We start from the raw sequence: 23,985 nt of genomic DNA on the forward strand, positions 1-23,985 counted from the left end.
TAGCATTTCTGATGTGATTGTGATTTCTTCTCTGACAGGTGTGGGGGCACGGTTGGTGCTATTTTCACTTGTCCGCTGGAAGTCATTAAGACACGGTTGCAGTCTTCCAGATTAGCTCTTCGGACAGTCTATTATCCTCAGGTTCATCTGGGGACCATTAGTGGGGCTGGAATGGTGAGACCAGCATCGGTGACGCCTGGGCTCTTCCAGGTTCTGAAGTAAGTTCGCTCCCCTTCTGGACCCCTGCCCCCGCTCTCATCGGGCCCGTCAGATGAGACGGTCCGCTTGCAGTCTCTGTCCAAACTGAAGAATCTGGTTCCTGTACCAGAACCTTTGAGCTCTGACCTCCCCTGGCAGTGGGGCTGCCTGTGATCATCCGGCGATGGTCAGAGTAAACCTAAGAGAGCAAACCAAAAATCCATGTTGAAAGTGTTGCATCAGAGTTGCTCTTGCCCCAGATCTTTTGAGGGCCAGCAAGATCTGCGGTGGCAGAGTGAAGTTAAAAATGTTAAAGCTGCACCAGAGAAGTGTTGTGACTATTTTAAAAGAAAATAACACAGAAACAAAATGTTTGAGGTTTTTTTACTTTTTGTTTGGAGATCATTTACTTTTACAGAAAAGTTGCAACACCTGTTTGGTGAAATTGTTTTTTCCCGTGTTTGTTTAATACTGAGGCTGCCTTCGTGGTGTATTATTTTTACTGCATTAAGTATGTCTTATTTGATTACAAAGTGGCTAAACATTCATAGGCTGAATTTGGCTTATTAGTCTCTATGCTTAAGGCAGAAGCAGAAATTCAGAAGGGCACCTGGCAATGCCGGCGTTTTAGTGGGGGGCTGTGTACTTGAAAAGAGGTGCCGTTGAATTGAGCTAAACGTGGTTGTCAGACCTCTGAGACATCACTGGGAAAGGGTGTGTTCAAGGAAGACAACGCTGCTTATCACTGTAGATGTTTACTGGGGAAACATCAGAAAAAGATGCCATAAAATGGAAATGTTCTGTCTTAATAACCCCATCACTTAGCACTTTGGACAGAATTCAGTCACATTTCAGATAAGGTGGAATGAATTGGAAAGTGGTTCATTTATTTTTAGGGACATTTTGTTTGTAAAGTCTACTGATGAGTCACCCAGATGTCCATGCCAGACATGTGTATGAAGGAGCCTCTGAGTTTATTGAGCAAAACTGGACAGCAAAACCAGCCGCTGAGGGCAAGGACCCAAGTGAGAGAATCAGCTAGAGAAAAAGGAGGCTGGTCCCCAAGACTCCAGGAGGATCAGCTAGTTCAGATAAACACCCAGGACAGGAGTGGAGACGTGAAAGGCAGAAAGCCTGCCTGGAGGTAGGCCCGGGAAAGAGAAACACAGAGACATGGAGGTAGCACTTCGAGATCAGTAGAGAGAGAGACAAGTCCGCATCCTTAAATCCATGGCTGTGAAAACATCCCCATCCTGGTTTGCCTTCTTATATGTTTGGGCGGTGGCAGTGTCTCAAATGACACCTTTCTTCTGAGGAACACAAAGTGCTTTGGACATAATGAGACAGACAGGTAATTTGCCAACTTTACTGACATCCAAAAAGAACTTCCTCTTAGGTGCTTGCCAAATAACTCATGACAAGTAGATTTATATACTTACAGTAACTGGGAACTGTTACCCAGAAGTTGTGGGTATCAGCAGGGCCACGCATGTGGCATGAGGATATTTCTCTAGTTGAAGTTTCTAGGGTGTCTGTTCTATATCTCGGGTATCTGTCTCTCCATCTCTTGTAAATCTCTGCTCTGTCTCTGTCTGCCTGTCTCTCTATATGTATGTCCTCCCCCCCCAAAACGGGCACAATTATGTATTAAAATGTAAATCAAAGGGAAAAAAGCCTGTCCATCTTGTAAAATACAGGAACAGTGCCCACATCACACTACACACAAGACAATTTGTTTCCACTGTGGACCCAAAGCAGCCATCAGTTTGTGCAGCCTCAGCTACACAGAAAAGAGCCGTCACTGACACGTGAATACTATTTTTTTTTTTTTAGTGTTTGTTTATTTTTGAGACAGACGCAGCATGAGCAGGGAAGGGGCAGAGAGAGAGGGAGACACAGAATGTGAAGCAGGCTCCTGGCTCTGAGCTGTCAACACAGAGCCAGACGCGGGGCTCGAACTCCCAAACCGTGAGATCATGACCTGAGCCGAAGTCGGACGCTTAACCGACTGAGCCACCCAGGCGCCTCGACACGTGAATACTTTCTAAAACCGCTTATTCTATATTCACGTCAAAATAGGAGTAATGGAAGTATTAAGTAAAATTTTTGTCATAGTGATATTTTGTCAGAAAAGTATTTGTAAAGTGGCATTTTTCACCCAAGAGCTGTTTCGTTAAGCCTTATGCCCTCAACTTGGTGTATATATAGTTTTAAGATTCTCAACTGATATTTATTAGCTCTCAAGTTAAAAAATGACTACGCTTATGTGGTATTATCTCATCGATTTTTCACAAGAACCCTGAGGTTAGCACCCTGGCGTGGTGTTACCCCTGTTTTATGACGAAAGGCAAATCAACTTGCTCAGTGTCGTTCCGTGTACATTCACCTGTTTCTGAGAACGACTGGAAGCAGCTAAGAGTAGACAACGGCAGGCCCCCTGACCCTACGCCGCTGCCGCGTGGAGATGGCCGAGTTCCAGCCAGAGTCCCCCGGGACCACAGTCCCGCCTTGCCGGCCGCTGCCTCTGCTCCGCCTCTGAGTCTCCCGATGACCTCTTGATGTTGGAGGGCCCCGGGGCTCCTCTGGTGGCCCCTGCCCTAGCGGCAGCCCCTCCTTCCGGGAGTGGATCACATTGAGTCTTGCGGCTTTAAGTGCCATCTGTAAGCTGACCGTGTCTCTCCTCCGAGCCTCGCACGTTAGTCCCCCTGCCTGTTTGCTCGGGTGTTTAGCGGGCGTCCAGAGTGGAACCTGTGCACCACTGAACTTCCCCAAACCCGCTGCTCCCAGAGTCTTGTCTGTGTCCATCAAAGGCAACGCCATCCTTCCCTCTGTGCGGATCTGAAGCCCAGAGTCATCCTGAGATTGTTCTCGCGGTCTCACGGGAAAACCTCCCAACTCCGCCTTCAGAGTGCGTGCAGGCTCTGACCCCTTTGCGCCACTCGCTCCGCCACTGTCCTGATGGAAGCCGCCATATCTCATCGGTGTTAGTGGTCTCCCCCACCCCCGCCCCTACCCCAGTCTTCAGTGTGTGCTCCGCAGAGCAGTCGGGAGGTCTTTGGCTCAGATCTCTCCAGGGGCTGTCCTCTCCCTCCGAGGAAAAGCCAAAGTTGTAGTCGCCCCTCACCCCCTCACGAGGCTCCGCACAGGTGCCACCCCTCCCATGACTTCTCCTACTTCACCTCTGACGTCGCCCCGCCCGCACCCCGCCACGCTGGCCTCCTTGCTGTTCCTTCGCAGTCTTTTCAACTGGGAACATTGGAACATTTTCCGGGAAGGGCCTTTATACTGGACGTCATCTGCATGGCTGGCTCGCGTCACCTTTGTGGGAAGGCCTTGCCGTGACCATGCTATTTAAAACAGCCTTCCCCTCACGCCCCATCCCTTCTTCCTGCTCTATTTTTATCTACAGCGCTCACCCCCATCCAGCAGTGTGGTTTACATATTTATATTGTTTATTTTCTCTCTCTACCCCCACCAGAAGGGAACTTTGATTTGTTTTGGTCCCTGAGGTGTCCCCACTCACCTAGAATGCTGCCTGTCACGCAGTAAGCTTAAGCTTTTAGTACAAATCGAATGAATGAATTTTGGCCTCTTGGGCAGATACGCAGTATAAAGTGCTCAACAGACACACACACACACACACACACACACACACGTGCCCTGCCTTGTAAAGAATACTGACTGCTGGGGTGCCTGGGTGGCTCAGTCGGTTAGGCGTCCGACTTTGGCTCAGGTCACTATCTGACAGTTTGTGAGTTCCAGCCCTGCGTCGGGCTCTGTGCTGACAGCTCGGAGCCTGGAGCCTGTTTCGGATTCTGTGTCTTCCTCTCTCTCTGCGCCTCCCTTGCTCATGCTGTGTCTGTCTGTCTCTCAAAAAAAAAAAAACATTAAAAATTAAAAAAAAAAGAATACCGACTGCTGTCACAATAGGTACCTCCTGTGCTTTTTTAACATGATTTACGACTGGGTTTTCTGGTGGCCAAGGCAAAAAGGGAAATATCTATCGTATTACATAATTCTCGTCTGAAGAAAGCATACTTGCTCTTCGGGGGAAGTGTGTGTCTTTCCCTGTTGCACGTTCCGAAAGCAGTCTGTTGCTCAGCACTGGCGTGGAGAGAGAGCGCCGGCCTGAGAGGTCTTTCAGGGTGGCCCAGGAGACCCTGACGACTTTGCTCTCTGCCACTCTCCGCCTCTCTCCGCCTCCACCCTGGTCGAAGCTCCCCCTCCTCCTGCACCTAGATCATTAGGTAGCTTCCTCCTTCCTCCGTTGACGCGGCTGAGCTAAGGTCAGCGATGATGGTCCGCAGACAGGCTTTTGACCTGCTGAGTGACAGGTGTCCGGCCTTTTCTCTAGACCACAAAGCCCGGCAAGGTTCGCAGTTTTAGAAGCACTGCTACCGGAAACCCAAACGAATAAAATGGTTATTCATTTAAAACTCAGCACCTTCTCTCTAGTCTTATCTCTCAGGCGGTGCCACTTTAGAAGACTTAACAGCCAACAGACTTTGTTTACGGGGAGTTTATTTTTCAAGCTGCAAGTCCGTGTTTGCGTGTGTCTCGTGTAAGGAAAGAAAGAATCCTCCGTTGAGCACCAGTAACCTTCACGTTTTTCATAGTTACTTTAAAAAGGCAAGATGCTAGCATATTTAGGCTCTATTAGATTTGCTAAAGGGAGTATTAATATATCCGTTTTATCTCTGAGGTCTGCTTTTAAAACAATCTTGTGAGTTAATCTTTTTTTTTTCTTTTCAGTCAGAGCTCCTATTCTGTAAACTACGCCGTCATTACCTTATTTTTATTTTTTCAGGTACCTTTTTTAATCTGTAAAGTAATTTATTAGCGAGCTAGTCTCTATCTTGTAAAAACTTAGGTACCTGTTCTGATGAGATCTTTGTTCTGGATTAGTCCGTAGTATGCGTGCTGTGATTTAAAACTAGTGAAGACAAGGAAATGTTCCAAACAAGACCCTAATTTCCTTTTGTATCTCTTTTCTACGTGAAAGTTTATATGACTGTGGGAAAGTTAGTCTGGATCCCAACATGCTTTATTATGAAGCTTGAAGTGTGCCATTTATAGTAGAAACTTGATTGTTCCAGAAAAATTTTGTAAACATCCCGAGAGGTTAGAAGTTTGAATTATGTAACAGATTTGACTTTTTGCCCACTGTTAATATGCGTCACTATGGAGACAGTTTTTCTGCAGTTCTTAAAAGGCCTGAGTCACTTGAGGACACACGTTCCCTGCTGCATTATAGATGAGGGCTTCCAGCTTCCTGGAGCCAGAGACGCCCTTAATTGTGTTTGACTGACTCCCGGGCCTGGCTGCCCAGGGCACATTAACGGGGGCCACAGACCGAGTCCAAACTTTCAAACTGTTTGAACATACTGACCATTTGAAATCTTTTACATACTGTATTCTGAATTGTAGGTCACTTCAAGGTGTTGCTTGAGAGAAGTTTTTGTTCAGACAGCTTGGCTTTTTAAAAGCACGGTCCTGATTTCTCTGGGTGAAAAGTTGCTGCGCTTAGTAAAAAAAAAAAAAAAAAAAATAGTAAACTAAAAGCACAGGGCTGTCGTGAGAAAGAGGAAAAGTATTTACAGTTGAAAACACTAAATTGCCACGTCTCGATTAAGAGCCAGTTATCTCTCAGCCAGTGTGAAAGGTTGCTCGGAGGGCATGAGCTTCATTTGGTGGATTAGCTTTACAGAAACCCAGCTTTACCCCAACCCTTGCGTCTGTGAATTTATGAGCTATCGTCAAGAATTTGGTATTTTTATAACCTATGACCTATACCTTTTTTTTTTTTTTAAAGAACTATTTACTTTGAAAGAATTTCAGACTTATAGAAGAGTTACAGAAACGGTACAAATAACTTGGTTATACCTCAAGTCACCAATTTGTAACATTTGCCACACTTGCTTTTTTTATTTTTGCTCCGTCTACGTATTTTTCTGAACCACTGGAACCTGGGATACACTCATCATGCCCCTTTACCCTTAACGCCTCAGGACAAAGGTATTCTCTTAAAGTCACTGCACAGTTTTCAAATTCAAGACATTCAGTATTCATATACTGCTTTTTAAGTGATCTACAGTCCATACTCCCGATGAAGCAGTCACCGTAAGTGATTGATTTCACAGAAGAACTAAATTTTATTTTAAAACTCTGTTCCCGCCAAGATCTTTTCTGCTTCCTAGACCTTTTTCAGTGAGCCTTTCATTCCTCCTCGCTGGGTTGTTTTTTGGTTTAACACAGCTTTATGAAGATGTAATTCATATACCATACAATTTACCTGTTTAAAGAATACCATTCAACTGTGTCTAGGATGTGCAGTCAGCACCCCTAATTTGATTTTAGAACGTTTTCATCCCTATGAAAAGGAAACCCCTCACCCATTTGTAGTCACTCCCCATCGCCTGCCCCCAGCCTAGGCAGCCAATCACTGTCTACTTTCTGTCTCCAGATTTGCGTCCTCTGGACATTTCACATAAGTGAAATCATACAACACACGGCCTTTGGTGTCTGGCTTCTTGCATGTAACCTAATGTTTCTCGAAGGTTCGGCCTTGGTGTTGTGTAACAGTACTTCCTTCCTTTTTTATTGCCGAGTAATATCACGTTGTGTAACTAGGTCTCATTTTAAATGCATTGCTTTGACATTCCCCAGATGCCATGAAAGAAAAAAAGAAAGAAATGTCCATTGTACTTCTAGCGAGATGTGCTGTCTAGTTGTCCAGTGTGTCAGAGGCCCTTCATATGATACTCAGGGGTGGCCAGAGGGTTTAGGCTGGGCTGCACACAAACCAGAGTATGTCATGGGATCACTTAAAAGGGCCTGGGTTGATAACTGCCAGTAAGGAAAACATTCTATGATTAGAAAATAAGACTGTTGTCTCCCTAATATTTTGAAGTAATTTAATTATTTCGGTGGAACCGAGGTCTAGTTTATTACTTATTTAAAATAATAGCTTTGGGGCGCCTGGGTGGCGCAGTCGGTTAAGCGTCCGGCTTCAGCCAGGTCACGATCTCGCGGTCCGTGAGTTCGAGCCCCACGTCAGGCTCTGGGCTGATGGCTCGGAGCCTGGAGCCTGTTTCCGATTCTGTGTCTCCCTCTCTCTCTGCCCCCCCCCCCCCCCATTCATGCTCTGTCTCTCTCTGTCCCAAAAATAAATAAAAACGTTGAAAAAAAATTAAAAAAATAAATAAAATAATAGCTTTATTGGGGCACCTGGGTGGCTCAGTCGGCTAAGCGTCCGACTTCGGCTCAGGTCACGATCTCACAGTTCGTGAGTTCGAGCCCCGCGTCGGGCTCTGTGCTGACAGCTGGGAGCCTGGAACCTGTTTCAGATTATGTGTTGTCTTCTCTCTCTGTTTGTCCCCTGCTCACGCTCTGTCTCTCTCTCTCTCTCTCTCAAAAATAAATAAAGATTAAAATAATGGCTTTATTGAGTTATTATTCACATACCATAACATTTATCCTCTTAAAGTGTACAAGTGGTTTTAGTATAGTCACAGAGTTCTGTAACCACCACCACTATCTAATTCTAGAACATTTCCATCACTCCAGAAGGAAACATGTACCCATTAATAGTCCTTCCCATCTCCCCACACCCCTCCCCTGGCAACCACTGATCTGCTTCATCTCTCTGTGGGTAGGAATGTTACCCTTCTTGATGATGTAAATGGAATTGTTTTTTATTTCCGTATTCAGATTGTTCATTGCCGCTGTGTATGAATACAGTTGCTTCATATGTTGATCTTGTGTCCTGTAACCTTGCTGAACTTACTATAGTAATTTTTTTAGTGTATTCCTTAGTATTTTTTTTAACTTAATTATTTTGAGACAGCACACCCACGCAAGAGCAGGGGAGGGACAGAGAAGGAGAGAGAGGGAGGGAGAGGATCCCAAGCAGGCTCCGCAGTGTCAGCACAGAGCCTGGCCGGCGTGGGGCTCCCATCTCACAAACTGTGAGGTTGCGACCCGAGCCAAAAACCAAGAATTGGACTCTTAACCAACGGAGCCCCCCGGGCGCCCCATTAGTATTTCCATGTAATAAGATTATGTAGTCTGTATGAATAAAGATAGCTTTGCTTTTTCCTTCCCAATCTAGATATTTTATTTCTTTTTTCTTACCTAACTGCTGATCTGCTACTTTTGAGGGCAGCTCTTACAGGTACAAATATTCTTTCATTTTTAAGCAATTGAAATATTTTATAAACATCTAAAAATTTGAAGACGAGAAGCTAAAATTTATATTTTTAAGTTTGTACATTCAAGGACTCTAGACCATGAAAAATTACATTGACCTGAAAAAGGAAAGAAAGCTACGAATGGATAAAACTTGAACATTTTCCAGCGTGCCAGGGACCAAAACATCAATTTAACCTCTCCACCAAAAATTTCAGCTTTGTTTTTAGAGACTTTCTCTATGGGAAAAGTGGAAGGTAGCAGAAATAGAATTGGCAGGATTCACTTTACCAATAGCTTTTCCATGAAGTGGGAAGACACCTTTTTCTTTTACTCTCAATGTCATAATGAAGGTAAAGCATTTTATAAACTGTTGACAACAATTCTAGATAAACTCAGAATGCTGTCAGATCGGAGGCCCTAATTACCAAGTGCAGAAAAATCTGCAGTAAGAAAAAGAGATTAAATTAGAGAAGACCTCAATGTAACTGTAAATTTCTCTTGGACACCATGAAAATTGAGCCATTAAAAAGAATACAGTTAACCAAATTTATTCTTCAATTTGAATCCTATGTTGGAGTGGGAAAATGCCTCTAAAGAATGTTCTACACAATCCTTCCTTAGTCGCTTTCAGTCAGAACACGGGGCACCTGGGTGGCTCAGTTTAAGCGTCTGACTCTTGCTCTCAGCTCAGGGTGGTAAGTTCAAGCCCCGCATTGGGCCCTGCGCTGGGCATGAAGCCTACTTAAGAGAAAAAGAAGAAAACACATTAGCACTTTTTTTATTTTAAGTGTGTTGGCAAGGGTGTGGGAAAATGGGAACCCCTGTGCATTGTCGGTGGGGACGGAAAATGGTCCAGCCGCTGTGGTAGATAACAGGGCAGATTCTCAAAAAATCAAACCTAGAAATTACCACGTGAGCCAGCAATTCCGCTTCTGGGCATGTTCCCCTAAGCGTTTAAACCGGGGACCTGAACGGATACTTGGACACTCACGTTCGTAGCCGCGTTGATTCACAGTAGCCGAAGGCGGAGGCAGTTGACAGATAAATGGGCAAGCCGCATGTGGTAGACACACAACGGAGTATCACTCAGCCTTCAAAAGGGACATTCTGACACCTGCCGCGACACAGATGAACCTCAGTGACGCTGCGAAGTGACATGAGCCAGCCACAGAAGGACAAATACTGTACAGTTCCACTCCTATGAGGTCCCTGAAGTAGTCTAATTCAGAGAGACAGAAAGCGGGACGGTGGTTGCCAAGGGCTGGCAGAGGAGAATGGGGAGTTATGGGGTGGTTTTTAATTTTTAAAGTTTATTCATTTTTTTGAGAGACCGAGAGCAAGTAGGGGAGGGGCAGAGAGAGAAAGAGACAGATAGAATCCGAAGCAGGCCCCAGGCCATTAAGTCATGACCTGAGTTGAAGGCTGAGCCAGCCGGGCGCCCCAGGGAGTTCGTGTTTAACCCGGTGTGGATTTCTGTTTGTAGGAGATGAAAAATTTTGGAGATGGATGGTGATGGTCGCACAACCTTGTGGAGATACGTAATGCCCCTGAACTGTACACTTAAAAAATGGCTAAAATGGTAAATTTTTATGTTGCGTATATGTCACCATGAATTTAAAAAATTAACAAGCAAAAGGGATATTCTCTTTGACCCTGAGATACTATGCTTTGGCTTGAAATAACATTCATCCAGGGACGCCTGGGTGGCTCAGTCGGTTGGGCGTCTGACTTCGGCTGAGGTCATGATCTCACAGTTCATGGGTTCGAGCCCCGCATCGGGCTCTGTGCTGACAGCTGGGAGCCTGGAGCCTGCTTCGGATTCTGTGTCTCCCTCTCTCTCTCTGCCCCTCCCCTACTTACATTCTGTCTCTCTCTGTTTCTCAAAAATAAATAAATGTTCAAGAAGAAAAATTAAGTAACATTCATCCAGCCTATGAAAATCATTAGGTTTTTCCATTCTGTAGATCCCTGGTTGGGGCTCTTCTACAATAAGTCAATATCTGGAAGATAGGATTATTAGAAATAAGGAAAAAATCCCAAAGAAATATCATCCAGAGACATCTCTGAACCCGTTTCTCAGTGAATTTTGCTATAATGAGGGCATTATTCCCTGTATCAGATGCTCTGCCAGATGCTTGTCCTACCTTACTAGGAGTGCATGTAGAGTACAGACCCTGAATATCTCGGTCCCATGTGAGCCAGGGAAAAGGCTCCTTGAAAACATGTCAAACTGATGCTTTTGAAACCTGCTTTTCCACTGTAATACGAAAGCAGTATTCTTCAGATTTCGGATGCTGTATTGTACTATAATCCGATAAGAGTCTGGGGTCTTGTAAACATTCTTTCTTCAAGGAGCTGTGAGGGCTGACGCCTCATTGTTTTGCCTAGGCTCTGCCTCAGGATTTTAAAGATCTTCTCTTATCATTTAGGTCGATCTTGGAGAAGGAGGGACCAAAGTCACTTTTTAGAGGCTTGGGTCCAAATTTGGTCGGAGTTGCGCCATCAAGGTAAGCTTTAAACTTTTCAGCTGGCTCACTACCTGTAGTATATAATACTGACTTCTTTCTTACCGAAGCGCATTACTTCTAGATGGCCAGTGTCTTTTTCAGTATGGGATTTGCCTGTAAACGTCTGACACCTGGAATAGTGATAAGTGCTGGTGTGTCTTTTAGTGTGGGTATGTGTGCACGTGTGTCATGTGTGTGCGTGTGTGTGTGTGAAAGCATCTAGTTCTTTTATTCTTAAATGAAAATTCATCTGCCCACGTCACCTGGAATCTTCTCTAGACGAGTGTTTGCTACATCAAGTACGGTGCGTGGCCAGCACCGTGGGCGTCACCTGGAGCAGGTTAGAAGTGCACACTCTCGGACTGTGCCCCAGACCTGTATCATAATCTGCATTCCAACAAGATCCCCTGGTGATTCATATGCGCTTGGAACCGCTGATCTGAAGCAATTCTCAAGGCTTCTAGGCTTTACTTGATTTAAAACATCCTCCTTTCTAGCACAAGGCTTAATGCCCTGTAAAGTCTGTTTGACAAGAGTGAATAATAGGTGAGTGTGTGTATACATATCCGTGAAAAGTAGATGAGAAACTGCTTCTAGAAATGGCCTGGAGGCCCGGCGGGGAGCTGGGTGACGAGTAAGGTACTTCTGTTATTTCATACAATACTCCGGTCGACTTTAAAGAGAATTATTTTTTAGAACAAACACAAAAATGTCTTATACAAGGTAAAGACTAAAAGCTTCCTAGAATTCTTGCAGATCAGTGCTCCCAACTTATACACAAATCACCTGAGAATGTTGTAACAATTCAGATTCTTATTAAACCCTTTGTTCCTTTAGAATTTTATAGCATAGGTGTATAAGCTGTTTAAGAAATACAAGTACTAGTCTGTGAGATTATATGGGGTTTGCATTATTAATAGATGGTGGATACATATAGCAAATAAAGAAAATTGAGTTGCATCTCCTTGTGGATAGTTTGGTAACGCCTGTTAACCTGCTGTAGGTTCCTGGCTGCCACACCCGTTTAGAACAGTGGGGACCTATAAAAAGCAGACTAATGTTAAATAACAGATAAGTAGTCCAGATCCTAAGTTGAAAAATACACTCTATGATTGATGCATTGGCCAGCCAAAATAAAGAAGCATTTTCCCCTGGCATTGCTGGTGAAGAAGCGGGGAAAATACCAACCAGCGCCTACTCCCCAGCCCCAGTAAGAGCCGAGTCAGAAGAGGGAAAGCAGAGACCGGATCAGAGAGCCGTGGGGGAGGCCAGACTCCTCCTATAGGGGTGGCGGTGGGGGTGGGGGGGTGTGCGTGTCCAATGGTGGAAGCTCTGCATTGAAAACACGTATGCCGGTAGTTCCTACTGACCCTGAGTCCTCAAAAACCGGTCCGATTACATTTGACGTACTCATTGTGGTGTAAGGCAGGACAAGCGTGCTGTATTTTAGAAGTAGTATTAGAGATTTTAGAAGGTTTAGTGTGTATTTTGATGCTTAAAGGATTGACATTTATCCAGAATGAAGAATCTAAATGGACTCTGTATATTACCCAAATCTCACCGGCCTCAGTTATTTTGGATACTTGACCATCACTGGGCACTTTCTGGAGGGACACGCAGGAGCTTTCTGCAGGTGCCTGCAGCAGCTTTTGGTTTGACAGATAAGGTCCAGCGTCTGGGTTACACGTTAACCTTCTTTCTCCTAATTTCCTAAACTTTTCAGAGGTCGTGGAGGGACGCATATAGTGCCATGCCGATGTCTGTAGTGTTCTCTCTCTCTTCCACCAGGGCTGTGTACTTTGCGTGTTACTCCAAAGCCAAAGAGCAGTTCAATGGCATTTTCGTGCCTAACAGTAATACTGTGCATATTTTCTCAGCCGGCTCTGCAGGTAGGTCACCCCCAGTGAGTGGAGACCAGCTTCTCGCTTTCCTGAAGCACGTGTTGTGCCATGCAGCTTTGTCCAGGAATTAGAAATTAGCTCTCTTCCTCTTTGGCCTCAAACCATTTTTGTGGCACTTCATGTTAGAACTAAGGAAGCATGAATGTTCGAGAACAGTTTGTAACTTGGTTCCATTTTCCCCGCTAACTAAAACTTTTATTCTCCCTCAGAATTTACATGTGCCCATGCATACTGCTGGTCAGTGTTCTGTTTCTTTTGAAGGAATATTGGGCGCCTGGGGGCTCAGTCGGTTAAGCATCCTACTTCCGCTCAGGTCATGATCTCTCGGTTTGTGCGTTCGAGCCCCGCGTTGGGTTCTGGGCTGACAGCTCAGAGCCTAGAGTCTGCTTCGGATTCTGTGTCTCCCTCTCTCTGCCCCTCCCCCCCCCCCCCCCCACTTTTTCTCTCTCTCTCTCAAAAATACAGAAACATGAAAAAAACTAAAAATAAATAAAAATAAAGGCATATTAATGCATTTTCATGTCTTTCTGTTTCATGAAATTATTTTAAAAATTTGAGGGCTTTTTTGTGACTTCCCACGGTGTCCAGCGTTACCCTGTGTACTATTGGCATTTCTGGCCTTAACAGCTGGACACTGTGATGAGGGCTTGGGGCTTGTGGAGTGTTCTGTAAGGCTCCTACCAGATCAGATAGTATCTATTCTCTTGAGGGAGTCATTGCACTTACTCTAGAAAATTCATAACAAGATTTATTCCCCCAGGAAATACTTGGAAAAGACCACGGACTTGCAGATTGCCGAGGGAAGGCTATGTCTTTACAGATATTGTATGCGGTTTTCGTTTTTTGTTTTTAAAGATTTTTTTTTTTTTTAAGTAATCTTCTACCCCCAGCCTGGGGCTCGAACTCATGACCCTGAGATCGAGAGTCACACACTACACTGACCGAGCCAGCCAGGAGCCCCTAAGTGTCATTTGATGACTTGTGTAAGTAGGAGGTATTTCGGAGAACTTAAGTTGGCATTCTGTGAAAAATCTCTGCCTTCTGCCGGCCTGTGAGGTGTGCGTCCACCAGTCTTGTCTGCCTGTCGCTCCAGACGGAAGTTCTGGTAGCCCATCTGAGTCGTCACGGATGATAATTACTGGACCCCAAGCAGGAGGATAGTGAACGCAGAGCTGCTTCTCACAAGAGAAAGGGGACCCTACTGTACATGGAGGTCCGGGGTGGGGGGACACGCGGAGCGGGAGCCAGTGGGTCCTCACTTCCGAGGGCGGTAGCGAGCCAGGAGCTCCACCCTGTCATCGGTTTTGAAACTTTTGCCAAATTAACTCAGAGGAACCTTTGGTAAGGAAAGCGGACCCAGAAGGAGTTTTCTAAACCACTGTCTGGGTTCCTCATGAACCTGCTTCGGACCATGGAGAGGACGAGGAATTCAGAACTCGCTGTGTGTCAGGCTGACACCGTGACACTGTGCGTGTTGGTTGGTCTGGAACAGTCAGTAGTATTAAGATGAGGACGAACGACTTTAAAAAAAATGGTTCCTAGAAGCATATCAGTCTTAAAACTTCAATTTCTTGAAGTGATGAGTTGGGTATTAAAATGTAGATGTTTGAATTCAGGTAAGTGGCGATTTCGTGGCTTCTGTTTTACATTTGATGTAAGGTGACCTTTTTGGGTTAGATCACGTTACTTCTGGACCTGAAATTTATAAATTGAGGTTTAGAATAGTTTCCGTATTTACCGTAGAGATTAGATTTACCAGAATATCAACAGCACCACCTACAGGTTGGAGAGACTTGACAGGGCTCTAGAAAATTGAGAGATTTCTTTTAGGTCCAGCGTAACAATGGATGTTACATTTTAGGGCTGTAACTTCCATCTGCAGTATAGAACTGCTTACTATTCCTTTTTTTTTTTTTTAAGTTTATTTATTTATTTTGAGAGAGAGAGAGCGAGCACAGGGGAGGGGCGGAGAGAGAGAATCCCAAGCAGCCTCCACACTCAGCATGGGGGACGATGTGTGGCTCGAACGCACAAACCGTGAGATTATGACCTGAGCCAAAGCCCGATGCTCAACCGACGGAACCATCCCAGTGCCCGTATCTATTTTTAGTATTAACCCATTTAACTCCTGAGCTCAAAGTTTATCATATGAAATAGACAACTTTAATAAACATGGACTATGTTCAATGATGATATTTTCTGGATTTTATCTTCCAGCTTTTGTCACAAATACCTTAATGAATCCTATATGGATGGTTAAAACCCGGATGCAGCTGGAACGGAAGTAAGTTACCAATTGTTCCTTCCTTAATATTCTTGGGATCTTTTTCTTCCTCCCAATTCCAGTGGTGAAGTGATGGGTACGAGTCCTTAGCCATCCCCATCGTGGTTTTTTTTCTGAACATAAGCCTATGTAGAAACTCCTTTTGTTTTGAGATGTGTGTTGCCAGGCACCGTGGGGAGGTGAGGGCCAACAGAAACAACACCCAACAGAGGTTAGCAGTTCACTCACGTGGCCCCTGAGGTGCTCCTGACTTCCTCTCGGATGGTTGGTGGGTCTCTAGGCCGACCCCACCCCCAGTTGGAGCACTGAGGGATCTCTTCCAGATGGCCTCTCTCTCAAGTGGGCAGAGGGTAGGACAAGGGTGGGTCAAGGGTAGGACAGCAAGGGCTGTCAGGCCTCCAGGACGCTAATAAAAATTTTTTTAAGTTTATTTGTATTTATTTTGAGAGAGAGAGAAAGTAGGGGGAGGGAGCAGAGAGAGAGGGAGAGCGAGAATCCCAAGCAGGCTCCACGCTGCCAGCGCAGAGCCGGACATGAGATCATGACCTGAGCCTGAGTCAGATGCTTAACTGACAGAGCCACGCAGGCGCCCCTGTACTAGAATTCTAAGAACTCTTGTGTGACTATGTTGTGGGGAAATGTGTGTGGGCTCTGGAAACTTTCAGCTAGTCTAGTCTAACTCTGAGCCACCTCTAAAGGGAGAACTAGAACATCCCCTGGAAGTGTAGCTAGGGGTCTGCCTTAGCTTTTCTAGTGACCACAAAAACCTCTGAATTGGTCTCAGATTCCATGTTTCCCTCGAGCCGTTCTGTGCGAAAGAACCTTCTAGAATGTATCAGATCTCATTATTTTGGACAGATCACTTGCTCACTCCTTCCAGGAGTCTTGTTTTCTCTCACGGTCACATCCTAACTGCTGGGCTTAACATCCAAGGTCCTTTGCAGTTTTCTAAAACTGTCGTGTGCTCTTATGCGTCCGTCTCCCCGTGTGCTGTCCCTCGCCAGGACTCCCTCTCCGCCTCTGGTCCCTCAAGAACACCTGCTTGTCCTTGAGGCTTCTGAGCAGCATCCTCTCCTGGAAACCTTTGGTAATGACTCCGCACTTCAGGTGTGACACACAGAGTCACTCCTGCTTAGTAGCACATACATGTGCGAGTCAGCTCAGAGCCTTTATGTGCGCTCTTTTAAATCCACCTGGGAACGCTCCACGTTGAGGACATTTTAAAGCTTTGTTTGGATGGGCTCTGCTAACACGTCCTGCAACAACGAGCGTGGATGCTTGCTGTGCACTGGTCACTGGGGAAACAGCAGGGAGTAAGACCTAGGCCCTGCCTTCCAGAAGCTCACAGCTTTACAGAAATAAAGAGCATTAGAGTCTAACGAGATAGGGGCCGGAAATGGTAAGGACCCCAAAGGGTCCCTAGTGCACTCCGGGCAGGGTGGGCACAGGGAGGGCCTCCTCCAGCAGTGATGGCCCCCTTACCTTCTGGAAAATAACTGGGGGTGGGCCGCACGGCAGGTGCATCGGGCAGGGAACGGAGTGTGGGGAATGTCTAGAGAAGCCTTGTTCGCAGGGAGCTGAAAGAAGGGAAACATCTGGAGTATGCTGCGCGTGCATGTGCTAAAGCAGGGGGAGGAGCCAAGGCTGCAGAAATGCCGGCGGGGGGGGGGGGGGGGGGAGGGCACATTCTTAAAAACCCTGGGAGGGCTTGGAATTTGGCCTTGGGCTCTATTTTGAGGGCCATGGAGAGCCATTAGAGCCGTGGTTCAGGGCAGGAGTGGGGAACGCTTTGTCCCCCAGGGGACATTTGACAGGGTGTGGAGACCTTGTGACAATTCAGGTAGGGTGCTGCTGGCATCTACGGGGTAAAGGTTGGGGTACTGCTAAACTTCCCATGATGCATAGGACAGCTTCCACAACAGATAATCATCTAGCTGAGAGTGTCCGTGCCCAGGTTGAGAAGCCCTGCGTTAGAGGATTTTAAGCAGGGCAGTGGTGTGGTTGGCTCGGTGCTAGAAAGGTCGCTCCAGCTAGGATGTGGGAAGACACAGTGAAGAAGCGAGGGAGCCTGCTGTGACCGGTTGGAAGCGGTGGGCTTCAGCCCCAAGGGAGGGTCTTTGATGTGGGCCAGTGGAAACAGGGTCAGGTCCCAGGATTCGGCTTGCATCAGGCAGTTTAGGATGCTTTCTATCGTGAGCCAAGAGCAGCCAAGCCTGAGGCCTTTTATTAGTTACCGGGCAGCGTTTCCATGTTCATAATTTCATAAATTGAGAAATAATGGGATCTGGAGACTCGGGTTAAGAAAGCACTCCCTTACACTCAGTGCCCAGTCAGAATGTTGGTGAGGTTTCCTTCAGCATTTTCTTAAAGCCTGTTTGTACCATGATTGGAATTACACTCTGCATGTAATTTTGTCCTGCTTTCTGCTCACGCGGTTCCGCCTAGCTTCCCGCCTTTACAACTATTTCAATCTGGTGTGTGTATCATGGTTTACTTATCTATTTCTATTTTTAGATATTTGGATTGTTCTGATTATATTGCGGTTGTGTTTTCCTCTGATGAACATCTTCCTTTGTACAGCTCTTTGCAAAATTAGGTCAGGAGCTCTGGACATGTTTTTAGGACTCTTGGTACAGATGCACGTAGTGTTCTGTGGGCTTATCGGGTGTCCCATCTGGTGGGCTAGGGCTCAGCCGAACACAGAAGAAGGAAGACACATGTCACCTGCCGTGCGTACCATTTCTCTTTATACTCAGCGCTCAGTTTTTGCGGCTTGGGACAGGAACCGGGCTCGTGAGCGTGCCTTTTAACGGCTTTTCGCTGGTCTTGTGTCCGCAGAGTGAGAGGCTCCAAGCAGATGAACACACTCCAGTGTGCTCGCTACGTTTACCAGACGGAAGGCATTCGTGGCTTCTACAGGGGATTAACCGCCTCGTATGCCGGGATTTCAGAAACTATCATCTGTTTTGCTATTTATGAAAGTTTAAAGAAGTATCTGAAAGAAGCTCCATTAGCCTCTTCTACAAATGGGACTGAGAAAACTTCCACGAGTTTTTTTGGACTTATGGCAGCCGCTGCTATTTCTAAAGGATGTGCTTCCTGCATTGCTTATCCACACGGTGTGTTTTGCTTTTTCTTCCCAAACAGTAGAACAGCCGTGAGGTTCGTGGCGTTTGGCGGTATCATCTAGTGTATCCGCAGCTCACATTGAAGTGCAGACACCTGCGGGTGCTAAGTAACGGGGGACGTGTGGAACTGGCTTCAGCTGTCTGTAGGTTACACGAGTGGCAGGAACTCAGCTCTCCTCCGTTCCAGCTAATTGTGGCCAAAACGTACTGTGCAGAATGTGGGCCCTGTGTTGTAGAACTTGAGATGTTTTCAAAGAAGCCAAAAATGTGGATTTTATTTTACATTCCTCGATTTAAAAAAATGATACGAGTGCCAAACTAAACAAAACAAAACAACAAACCTCTCAGCTTCCACTTTGTGCTGAGTAAGGCTACTCTGCTAAGTCCCTTTTTTAAGGAATTGTAGACGTAATGTTCCATTGACCTACTTAAAAAAAATAGCTTAGTTTATTGTAGCACGAAAAACAGGTTTTGTTTTCAAAAGCCTGCTACACTGTCGGCTATGACAAATGTACCTGTCATTTCACAAGCAGGTAATTGAGTTCCCATCATATACTAGGGCACGAAGCAGCCCCACGGGGCTCACGGAGAAGAGGGCGGGACACCTCCCGTGGGGTAGGGAGACAGAAGCGTGTGCACTGAGGTCTGCGAGACAAGCAGTGACAGGTGTCATGTTGGGGGTGCCTGGGTGGGGGAGGGCCAGGTGTGCGAAGGTCTGAAAATGGAGGAGGCAACTTTTAAGCTGGACAGAGTGGAGAAGGGTTTTAATAGGAGAGAAGGTTGGGGAGTGCATGAAAAAAAAATCGTGTTAATGATACTGTCACACTTAATAAAAATTACACCTTCCGTGAAATTACAGTGTTGGTTTAATTGAGAGTAGAAAACCACAGACTATCTTTAAATGAAGTCCCATTCAAACCAAGCTTTTTTTAATCCCTTAAAAATTTCTTTGTACTTTTGTATTACATGTAATGTCCCTAATTGACCATTTCCCAGAGTCAGAAAAGGTTCTAAAAAGATTGTGACTTCTCATTGTTCCGAAGTGACCGTGCTGTCCAAACAGAGCTGAGATGGCAAATAGCCAGAGATGTATGTTGACAGTCCGGGGCTGTGTGCTTTGAATTCTCTCATCGTATTGCCTGATAATGCAGTCCGTTCGTAGCATAAAGTATGTGTTTCTCTCTGCAGAAGTCATAAGGACACGGCTCCGGGAGGAAGGCACCAAGTACAAGTCTTTCATCCAGACCGCTCGGCTGGTCTTCCGGGAAGAAGGTTACCTTGCCTTTTACAGGGGACTCTTTGCCCAGCTCATCCGGCAGATACCGAATACTGCCATCGTGTTGTCTACGTATGAGTTAATTGTGTACCTGTTAGAAGACCGTACTCAGTAAGAGGCCAGAAAATTGTGCTCTAGAATAAAATTGAAAAACTCTAGAGAATTTTTTTTTCCGTTGATGTTTAGAATGTTTGGGACGGAAACAGGAAAGGCCATAAGATATGTGGCTCGTATCACCTGTCGGACATTTCCTTTTGGATTCATGTTTTCTGGAAGGTTTAAATTCATTAACGTTAATAGTTAATTATAACTTTGGTGGGTTTTTTTTTTTTTAACTTAAAAGGATTCAGGATTGAGCAGCAGCTAAATTAAATCATGCTATTTAATTTCAGTATAAATTTGGTTTGTGTCCTTTTTTATGTTCACTGTGCTATAAACTATGGCTAAGGAATTTAGTGAAATGTAACCCTAGAAATGCAGAGAAAGCCCGTAAAATCAGAATCCAACTTGTTTCGTAATCTGAAGCCACACTGCTGAACAGTAAGATGTGTCACATTTTGGTGGCACTGGGTGGACCAGGACAGACTTCCCAGCCATTTTTCTTTTCTATACATTTCCAAGTCTCGTGCAGATTGATAATTTAAGCTTTCAGGCTACTGAGTTAAAAAAAAATAAATTAAAACTTTCTGCCACCAAATGTTTTAAACTGTGAACATGTTTCTAAAGTTATCCTTTATCCCCAGTTTGAACCAAAGGCAAGAGTTTTAACGAACTATGTACCACTTGCCTTACTCCTGGACCTATTTCCAGAAGTTAAGCCTGGTCAAGCCCAGGTACCTTGTTAAGTGTCGGCTGTGAATGTGGAATCTGGTGAGTAATAGACCTTTCCTGTCAGGTCTTTAACCCTGTTCTTGGTTCCCTAGAACTGGAGGGGAAGAACCTGACACAGGGTTGAGTGCCCACCCCTTGGAGAGTTCACTTTATTCTGACAGGAGGTATATTTAAATATGTTTTTTTTTTAAAAAATTAAACATCTAGAAATGACAAATTACCAGAATTTTAGCCACACTGAGTCACCACTCCCCCTTTCTTTTTTAACTTTATTTAGTTTTGAGAGAGAGAGTACACACGAGTAGGGGAGGGGCAGAGAGAGGAGCCAGAATCCCAGACAGGCTCCACGCCGCCAGCATGAAGCCTGATGGGGCCCGAACCCACGAACTGTAAGCTCATGACCTGAGCCACGATCAAGAGTTGAACACTTAACTGAGGCATCACCCAGGCACCCCCACCACTCCCCGCTTTTAAAGGAAATTTAATAAGGGACAACAAGCAATACAGAAGGCAGGTAAGACCAGTGGTCTTTCAAGAGCTCTTTCCCTGGAGCTTGCTTATTTGTTCACGAAGGTTGGTTTTCAGTCTGAATATCCAGAAAGATGCCGGATTCCAATGACTGACGCACAGTAGCTTCAGATCCGGTTGTAGATGCTCTGGTGGGGATAAAAGCAGGATGTTTTCAAATTGTGTTTAAACAAAAATTTTTTTTTAATTTTTTGTAATGTTTATTTACTTTTGAGAGAGAGAGACAGCGCAAGTGGGAGAGGGGCAGAACGAGAGAAGGAGACACAACGTATAGCAGGCTCCAGGCCCTGAGCTGTCAGCACAGAGCCCAATGCGGGGCTCAAACTCATGAACTGCAAGATCATGACCGGAGCCAAAGTCAGACGCTTAACCGACTGAGCCACCCAGGCGCCCCTAAAAAGAAGTTTTTTCTTTAATGTTTTCTTTTTTGAGAGAGACTAAGGCGTGATCAGGTGAGGGGCAGAGAGAGAGGGAGACACGAATCCAAAGCAGGCTCTAGGCTCTGAGCTGTCAGCACGGAACCCAGTGTGGGGCTCAAACCCGCGAACACGAGATCATGACCTGAGCTGAACTCGGACGCTCAACTGACTGAGCCACCCAGGCGTCCCTCAAATTGTGTTTATATTAGAGTTTAATTTTGTTCACCTTTAGTCATGAAGGTTATCGGTGTGCTTGAGCTCACTAGTGGAATTTACTTCAACTGTCCACAACTGTGTAAAAGTCAAAATAAATGACTTTAGTCAAGCATCAGTGCTTCTAAAATGCACGGCACTTGTTTCAGATTCTGTGTGTCTCCCTCTTTCTCTGACCCTCCCCTGTTCATGCTCTCTCTCTGTCTCAAAAATAAATAAATGTTAAAAAAAGTAAAAATTAAATGTATAAAATGCATGGCAGTCAAGAGATTTCTATTCCAGGAGCTCAGTTTAACTGCTGGATAGTGGCGTTTAACAACATTTTCCTGTTTTATTATTCATATTAAAACCTGCATTTTTCCTCAAGATTTTATCTAACATGAAGTTTAAAAATTATGGGTGCCTGGGTGGCTCGGTTGGCTGAGCGTCCAGCTTTAGGTCAGCTCATTTCTCGCTGTTCAGGAGTTCGAACCTCACCTCGGGCTCTCTTCTGTCAGCGTGGAATCCACTTCAGATCCTCTGCCCCTCCCCTGCTCGCTCTCTCCCTCTCTCTCTCAAAAATAAATATTAAATAAAAACTAGGTTGCTTGGGGTGTCTGGGTGGCTCAGTCGGTTAAGCATCCAACTTGATCTCAGCTCAGGTCTTGATCTCAGGGTCGTGAGCTCAAGCCCCGCATTGGGCTCTGTGCTCAGTGTGGAGCCTCCTTTAAAAAAAAAAAAGTCGCTTAATATTCACTAATTGGTCACAAGAATTGTTTGGAAATCATTTTCATTTCTGCGTTCTCGAATTAATAACTTGGATGCTGACCTAGGATAATTTAGTTCTCTGCTTGCTTCTCCTGCACCAGGACATTGACATGAGACAGGTGAGCCCCAGAAATAGGAAGAAAATAAGCAGGAAACTCTATAAAGGGGCTTGTTGTTTGAAATGGGAATTGTCACTGTTTGAGCTGTCAGGGAGAGATCCCACGATTCATTTCTCTCTTCTCTACAGGCTTAGTCCACGGGATGGCATTATTTTTGAGTAGTCCTAAGACTCGTAAAAGCCCCATTGTTCACCCATTGGGTGCCACACACTGTAAGAGGTTCCATATTTTCTCATCTGAGTTCTTTCTGACACAACCTTGTGAGGCAGGCATTAACCACCCTCCACAGTTTACAAATAAGAGAGGCTCAAGTTTAATGACGTGCTCGAGGTCTGAGAGACGGTAAGTAGTAAAATGGCCAATAGTGGCTTCGTTGAATAGATGACCAGAAGGTAGAGGGGGCATCTGAGCCTGTGGAATGGTCAGACTGAAGCCAAGTTCCAGCAGACCATTCCGTTCACTTAAGGATCACGAGCTCACGGGCATTACCACCGATGCAAGTGAGACGATACTAGTAACACCCAGGGCGGAATCGTTGGGTGCGTTCTCTGTCAACGTAGAACTCTGAGCCCATCCTGTGAGTGGGGGACGTGATGCGGTCACTGACTCTGAACTTGGAAAGAAAACGGTACTTAAATAGAGTGCCACCAGTTTTGAAGGAGGTTTCACAGCTGCTGTTCATCCATTTGTGGTGAAGGCAGCAACACGCCAAAGGAAAGGCCTTGGCTCTGACACCCGCTTGTTAGGGAAGGGCCAGTGTGGCCACCGCTCAGCTTCCAGGCCCTGCTCCCTGCCTCCGCGGGTCCTAGTAAATGCATGACAAGGATGCAGGACAGATTAACTGGCAACGGGAAACAAAGGAAGCATTTGCTGCTAAATAACCGGGACACCGACACTGCCCACCAGAGGAAGAACTCTGATGTTGACGTCAGAAAACACTGGAAAAGTGCACTGAGACGTATATTGTGTAATTAAACACAAATATCTACAACCAGCTAGAGGTTTCTTAGTTATGAAAGTAATTCAGCTCAAGCCAGTAACCTAGAAACTGGCACCAAGTGAATCTTCTCTAAATCCACCTGCCCCGGGGTGACTTTGCCAGCTCAGTGTTAACAGTCTCCGATTCCCTACAAGCATACACATATTCTAGGGGGTTCTTAATTCAAACGTTGTTATTAGCGAAATCAATGTGCATGTCCCATTTTCTTGAACACTATCCTCCCTCCAGGCCAACGACACCCATGGAAATGACCTACCCAAGCAGGGCTATCCTGTGATTTGTTCGCCCTCGTCCCTATGGGTGCATGTTCATGTTTCCATAAGCTAATTTTTTGTCCAGCGGAGTGGCTTAAAGAGCGGCAACTTAGGGCAAAACAGCTCTGCAAGACGGCCGGGCTGGGCCACGCGTTGGGAAGACCACACCGACGGGAGAAACGACACGCAGTCTGTGGCTCCAGGCGCTAAGGTTGGCGGACTTTGCCAGAGGCGGCGTGCGCGGCGGGAAAGGAGGAAGGCGGGGCTGCCGGGCGCCGTGCCGCCTCCCACCTCCCGCCGCTTGGGGGCGCGCGCAGGCTGGCGCCTCGGCTTCCGCCGGCGCCCCGCCCCCCGGGCTCGCCCCGAGCTCCGATTGGCTGCGCGGCGGGA

The 23,985-nt window shown here is 45.8% G+C and overlaps 1 protein-coding gene and 1 long non-coding RNA gene across 3 annotated transcripts in view; one reads left to right on the forward strand and one right to left on the reverse strand.

The window, feature by feature from the left end:
* SLC25A33 (solute carrier family 25 member 33) overlaps window positions 1-19,882 on the forward strand; it is a 33,887-nt gene extending 14,005 nt beyond the window's left edge. The window contains exons 1-7 of one of the 2 annotated variants that reach the window (XM_053206780.1): window positions 87-222; window positions 9,875-9,967; window positions 10,818-10,895; window positions 12,684-12,784; window positions 15,014-15,080; window positions 17,919-18,199; window positions 19,397-19,882. In XM_053206780.1, the coding sequence (XP_053062755.1) occupies window positions 9,891-9,967; window positions 10,818-10,895; window positions 12,684-12,784; window positions 15,014-15,080; window positions 17,919-18,199; window positions 19,397-19,599 (807 nt within the window). In that variant the 5' untranslated portion in view covers window positions 87-222; window positions 9,875-9,890 and the 3' untranslated portion in view covers window positions 19,600-19,882. Of the gene's footprint in view, window positions 1-38; window positions 223-9,874; window positions 9,968-10,817; window positions 10,896-12,683; window positions 12,785-15,013; window positions 15,081-17,918; window positions 18,200-19,396 lie in introns of those variants that run through there. The other variant, XM_027060496.2, reaches the window with a different exon arrangement.
* A 215-nt stretch (window positions 19,883-20,097) lies between these two features.
* On the reverse strand, window positions 20,098-23,886 carry LOC128312540 (uncharacterized). The gene is made up of 2 exons (XR_008291959.1): window positions 23,598-23,886; window positions 20,098-20,971 (listed from the first exon to the last, which is right to left on the reverse strand). It is a non-coding gene; the product is annotated as an uncharacterized LOC128312540 (long non-coding RNA).
* Window positions 23,887-23,985: the final 99 nt, after the last annotated feature.

This window comes from Acinonyx jubatus, chromosome C1, assembly GCF_027475565.1.
Source record: "Acinonyx jubatus isolate Ajub_Pintada_27869175 chromosome C1, VMU_Ajub_asm_v1.0, whole genome shotgun sequence".
Classification (NCBI taxonomy): domain Eukaryota; kingdom Metazoa; phylum Chordata; class Mammalia; order Carnivora; family Felidae; genus Acinonyx; species Acinonyx jubatus.